We start from the raw sequence: 5,540 nt of genomic DNA, 5'->3' as shown, positions 1-5,540 counted from the left end.
CTGGCATTGCTAGCAAATGCATCTATGCCACTCAAATTCTGGGATGCAGCATTCTTAACTGCCACATATCTCATCAACTTGCTTCCAAGTAAAGTCATCAAACTTGAAACACCCATTACACGACTCCTTAGTGTTACACCCAACTACACATCTCTTCGTGTTTTCGGTTGTGCATGTTGGCCCAACCTTAGACCCTACAACACACTCAAACTCGCTTTTCGCTCAAAAAAATGTGTCTTCTTAGGCTATAGTCCCATGCATAAAGGGGTTAAATGCCTTGATGTTCCTACTGGTAGGGTCTACATATCCAGAGATGTTGTCTTTGATGAGTCCGTGTTTCCATTTGCTTCTCTTCATCCCAATGCCGGTGCACTTCTCCACAAGGAAATTCTCCTTCTTCCTTCACATCTTCGGTCTTTTGATCATGGGGGCGACAGTTGTACTAATCAAAGTGATGATATTTCTGCTGGTACTGGTCCTTCTTTCTTGCCTGTGCAGGTCCCTGGTGAAAACGGTGCTCAAAATGATCAAAATTTCGAAAATATAGCTCAAGATGATCTTATATTTCATGCTGAGGAAGAAGACGAACCTGGCACAGATAGCAAGGTTGATTCGGCGGCTCCTGCAACTCCTGTACGCCTGCAAACCTCGGATCACGTGAGGAAATCAGCCTCGGACCGTGCCCCCACCAGCTGCAGTGCTGATTCGAGGGAGGGCCACTCCCGCGCTGCCACACCAGCGACAGGCGGGACCAGCCGCGGGGCCGGATCCCCCTCGCCCAGTGTGCGCCTGCAACCGCGGTCGGGCGGGGGATCTACTGTGCCGGCTCGGGCGGTTGGCACCCGTGTGCAGTCAGAGGAGGCGGCCACACAAGCGGCTACATCAGATGCTACGGGATCCTCTGCGCAGGAGGCGACAAATCCATCTGTGTCAGCGCATGCAGCAGATTCTTCAGGATCTTCTGCGGCAAGTGTTCCTGTGATCCAGCCAGCTTCCTCACGAGTGATGACCCGGCTACAAAAAGGTATACGAAATCCTAAAATAAGAAAAGATAGAACTATACCATATGGAATGTTGTGTATTTCAGGAGAACCAACAACATTGAGTAGTGCACTTGATGATCCTAAGTGGAAAAAGGCAATGGATGAGGAATACTCTGCACTTATGAGAAACAAGACATGGCATCTCGTACCAAATCAGAAAGGTAAAAATATCATCGATTGCAAATGGGTATACAGAATTAAAAAGAAGGCAGATGGCTCCATTGACAGGTACAAGGCACGTCTAGTTGCAAAGGGCTTTAAACAACGTTATGGTATTGATTATAAGGATACTTTTAGTCCTGTTGTGAAAGCTGCAACTATCAGACTTGTGCTAGCCATTGCTGTATCCAGGGGTTGGAGCCTACGACAGTTAGATGTACAGAATGCGTTTTTGCATGATATTCTGGAAGAGGAAGTATTTATGAGACAACCACCTGGTTATGAGGATAAGAAGTTACCACAACATGTTTGCAATCTTGATAAAGCACTCTATGGTTTGAAACAAGCACCCAGAGCATGGTATTCCAGATTGAGCTTACAGTTGAGATATCTTGGCTTCATTGCCTCCAAGGCTGATACATCTTTGTTTATTTATAACAAGGCTGGAGTGGTTATTTTTGTGCTTATATATGTTGATGATATCATAGTTGCAAGTTCTTCACAAAATGCTACTAATGCACTCCTGCATGATTTGAGCTCAGAGTTTGCCTTGAAGGATCTAGGTGACTTACATTTCTTTCTCGGTATTGAAGTCAAGAAAACGCAAGATGGTATTGTGTTAAATCAGGAGAAATATATTATTGAGCTTCTGTCTCGCATGGGAATAAAAGATTGTAAGCCAGTTCCTACACCTTTATCTTTCTCAGAAAAACTCTCAGCATATGAAGGTGTGCCACTTCAGGAGGAGGAGAGCACAAGGTATAGGAGTATTGTGCGAGCATTACAATATCTAACTCTCACACGTCCAGATATCTCGTTTGCTGTCAACAATGTTTGTCAATATTTGCATGCACCTACTTCTGCACATTGGTCAGCTGTTAAGAGAATTGTAAGATATGTGAAGCACACTATGGGAATAGGACTTCATTTCAAACGTTCTAATTCCTCTCTTGTGAGTGCATTCTCTGATGCTGACTGGACAGGATGCAGTGATGATAGAAGATCAACTGGAGGTTTTGCAGTATTCTTTGGGTCTAATCTTGTTTCTTGGAGTGCTAGAAAGCAAGCCACTGTGTCACGGTCAAGCACAGAAGCTGAATACAAGTCCTTGGCCATGCAACTGCTGAGATCATTTGGATTGAGTCACTTCTTGAGGAGTTGGGAATCAAGAAGAATCGTATCTCATGTTTATGGTGTGATAACTTGGGAGCAACATATTTATGTGCAAATCCAGTGTTTCATGCAAGAACAAAGCACATAGAAATTGACTTTCACTTTGTGCGAGAAAGAGTTGCAACAAAGAAACTTGAGATACGGTTTATTTCCTCCAAAGATCAAGTAGCAGACGGTTTTACGAAGGCATTATCAGCAAGACCATTTGAGGAGTTCAAGAGTAATCTTAATTTAGAATAGTTGAGATTAAGGGAGGGTGTTAGAGAATATCTGTATCCCGTAGTAATCTCAGACTCCCTTCCTATTCCTTGTTCTACTCGATCTCCTGTAAACTTCTCTTGTACTCCAAGCCAAGGCTACTGCCCACATCAATATATATGAGACGCGGCTCCCCTCGAGGGAGCAGGAACGCTTCCATGAAACCTTTCAGCACTCTGCAAGCCATGCATCAACGTGTTCATACCTGCTCCCAACTATAAAGTGCAAACAAAAGAAAAGAAAAATATACACCACACCATCCTAAAAATAAAATAATACTCTTCCCGTTTTATAATGTAAGACATTTTGGATAGTGTAGTGTAAAAAAACACCTTACATTACATTATTGGACGGAAGTATATATATATACACCTCATCATTACATCATGTGGAACATTTCGCTGTGATAAACTAATGACGAAGTATTAGGTGAATGCATGGTTACGTTAATTTTCTATCAAAGCTACGTAGAACCATCATGGTCGATCATGAAGTTATTTTCATCGACGCGGTATCTGCATCAAAAGACGATCGTCTATATTAGAGGGACATGCACACACATGTAGTTCACTCAGTGCAACGACGACGGCAATCAATCAATGGAGTTCTTCACTCTCCTTGCTGCCGTTCTCTTGTGCCTCCTAGCCGTGGCCCTCCAGCGAAGCATCCGCCGTGCTCGAGCTCAGGCGGCCCTCCACCAGATCCGCGACGCCGCCATCGCCCACCGCGCGCTCAACGACAACGCCGACTCCTTCTTGAACCGCCCGGCTGGGATCTTCCCCGTGGTCATGTCCACCGGGCTCCGCGGCGAACGGAACGAGACCATAACGACGGCGAGCTACGGCCCGCACTGGCGCGCGCTCAGGTGCAACCTCACCGCCGACGTGCTCCACCCCTCGCGCCTCGCCTCCCTCGCCCCGATGCAGCGGGAGGCCACCCGGGCCCTCCTCGCCGACGTGTCCGCCCGGGCCCAGCTGGGCGAGGTGGCCGTCCGCGGGCCGGTCAACGCCGCCGTGTTCGGGCTGGTCGCGCGCCTGTGCTTCGGCGACGGCGTCGAGGGGCCCCACGTGCGCGCCATGGAGCGCGTGATGCAGGAGCTCGTCCTCACCGTCGGCGAGATAAGCGCCGTGTTCGACGGCACGTGGCTCGCCAGGCTCGTGTACCGGAGGCAGCTCCGCCGCCTCGTAGGCTTCATCGGCAGGCAGACCGAGCTGTACCTCCCTCTCATCGAGGCACGGAGGAAGCATAAATCTAGATCGTTTCGCAGTGGCGACGACATCTTCCATTCCTACGTGGACTCGCTTCTCGGTCTCGGCATTCCGAGCGACGCCGCCGACGACGTCCGGCGTGCGCTCCGAGACGACGAGCTGGTGGTCCTAGTCTCCGAGTTCCTCGGCACCGGCACCGGGTCGGTGGTCGCCTGCGTCGAGTGGGCCCTCGCCCACCTCATCGACCAACCGGAGGTCCAGAGCAAGCCATAGTTGCCATGTTTCCAGTACGGTGGGAACGAGGAACGGGAACGGGGGACGAGAGTCGGGGGCTGGAAAAAATAGGGTACAATGAGGGTATACATCTCTAGAATGATTTTTCTAAAGCGAAAACGCGATCCAATCAATTCCGGTACGATGAATCCGGTACGGTACCATAGAACGAGGAACGTGAATCTTTACAGATGCGGGGAGCAACTGGCTGGGAGGGACCTAGTACTTATACATGGAACTGTCTGGGTTGGGAGCAACTGGCTGCATCGTCGATTCATGAAGACTAAAATACATCATCTCCTTCCCAATGGAAAATTTATTAGCAGCCTTGGAGTAATTGGAGAGCAGAACGAGGAGTTATTTAGGGGAGTGGAAAAGAACGGGACAGAGAGTAAAACGAGGAGTTCGTGATTGATATGGCTGACCTTTTGCTTACTCGATCGATTTAAGAACCAAGATTGTCGAGTCGCCGAACCTGAATCGACAATCCGGCTGCGGAAACGCCGAATCCGTATCAAATCTTACCAAATCGACCCTCGTTCCCAAATCTGATTCCGGGTCGATGAATCCGGATCGAGGAACGGCCCACCGTTCCCTGTTTCCGGCTACTATGGAGCAAGCTACGCCGCGAGATCGACGGCGAGGCCGTGCTATCCAGCAAAAGCCTCCGTGGCATGCCGTACCTGCACGCCGTGGTGCTCGAGTGCCTACGCATGCACCCGCCGGTGCCGTTCGCTCTGCGTGGCGCCCACGGCGAGGGCGCCAAGGTGGTTCCAAGCGCGCAGTCGCCCGTGCCGGCCAACGGCCTGAGGGTGCAGTTTAACTTGGGCGACATTGGAAGGGACAGGAAGGCATGGACGGACCCTGACGAGTTCCGGCCGGAACGGTTCCTGGCCGGAGGCGAGGCGGAGGGCATCGGGCCGTCACCTGGCCTCAAGGAGATCAGGATGATGCCGTTCGGCGCGGCACACAGGCACTGCCCGGGCATGAGCATGGGGATGCTGCACATCAAGTGCTTCCTGGCCGCCATGGTGCGCGAGTTCGAGTGGGCGCCTTCGGCGGAGGATCGCGGCCGCGGTGGCATCGACATGATGGAGCTGGACGGGCTCTTCAAGGTGATGAAAAGGCCACTTTCTGCGTGTGTTACGCCACGCATTTGATGGTTGTCGGTTCTTGAATTATTAAGTTCAGTCTTGCTAAATCTTAGTGGATTGAGACTTGATTATGTTTAGATAGATGTTGTATTCGTGAGATTTTACATTGAGATTTATCTAATAAAAAAATTCAATTCCTTTATTACATGTCATGTCACTTGATTAATAAGTCCTATATAAAGTTCTTAATAATAAGCAAAAAACAACCAAAAGTTATTAATTATGTGTACTTTGGATAGCTACTTGATATGAAGTGGCGGGGCCAATCTGGT

The 5,540-nt window shown here is 49.4% G+C and overlaps 1 protein-coding gene across 1 annotated transcript; it reads left to right on the top strand.

The window, feature by feature from the left end:
• The first annotated feature begins 3,232 nt into the window (after positions 1 to 3,232).
• LOC119299752 (cytochrome P450 89A2-like) lies at positions 3,233 to 5,274 on the top strand. Its single transcript, XM_037576902.1, has 3 exons — positions 3,233 to 3,279; positions 3,439 to 4,113; positions 4,731 to 5,274. Exons 1-3 carry the CDS (start codon positions 3,233 to 3,235, stop codon positions 5,272 to 5,274), a joined length of 1,266 nt encoding a protein of 421 aa, XP_037432799.1.
• The last annotated feature ends 266 nt before the right edge of the window (positions 5,275 to 5,540 follow it).

This window comes from Triticum dicoccoides, chromosome 5A, assembly GCF_002162155.2.
Source record: "Triticum dicoccoides isolate Atlit2015 ecotype Zavitan chromosome 5A, WEW_v2.0, whole genome shotgun sequence".
In the NCBI taxonomy this organism is placed as follows: Eukaryota; Viridiplantae; Streptophyta; class Magnoliopsida; order Poales; family Poaceae; genus Triticum; species Triticum dicoccoides.
The sequence above is the reverse complement of the archived record's forward strand: the minus strand, read 5'-3'. Positions and strand labels throughout refer to the sequence as shown.

Excerpts from the sequence above, each read along its gene's own strand:
- LOC119299752 (XM_037576902.1), top strand. The coding sequence starts at position 3,233 with ATGGAGTTCTTCACTCTCCTTGCTGCCGTTCTCTTGTGCCTCCTAGC. Across the intron at positions 3,280-3,438 it reads GTTCTCTTGTGCCTCCTAGC|CGGCGAACGGAACGAGACCA; the intron begins CGTGGCCCTCCA and ends CACCGGGCTCCG. Across the intron at positions 4,114-4,730 it reads GAGGTCCAGAGCAAGCCATA|CAAGCTACGCCGCGAGATCG; the intron begins GTTGCCATGTTT and ends GCTACTATGGAG.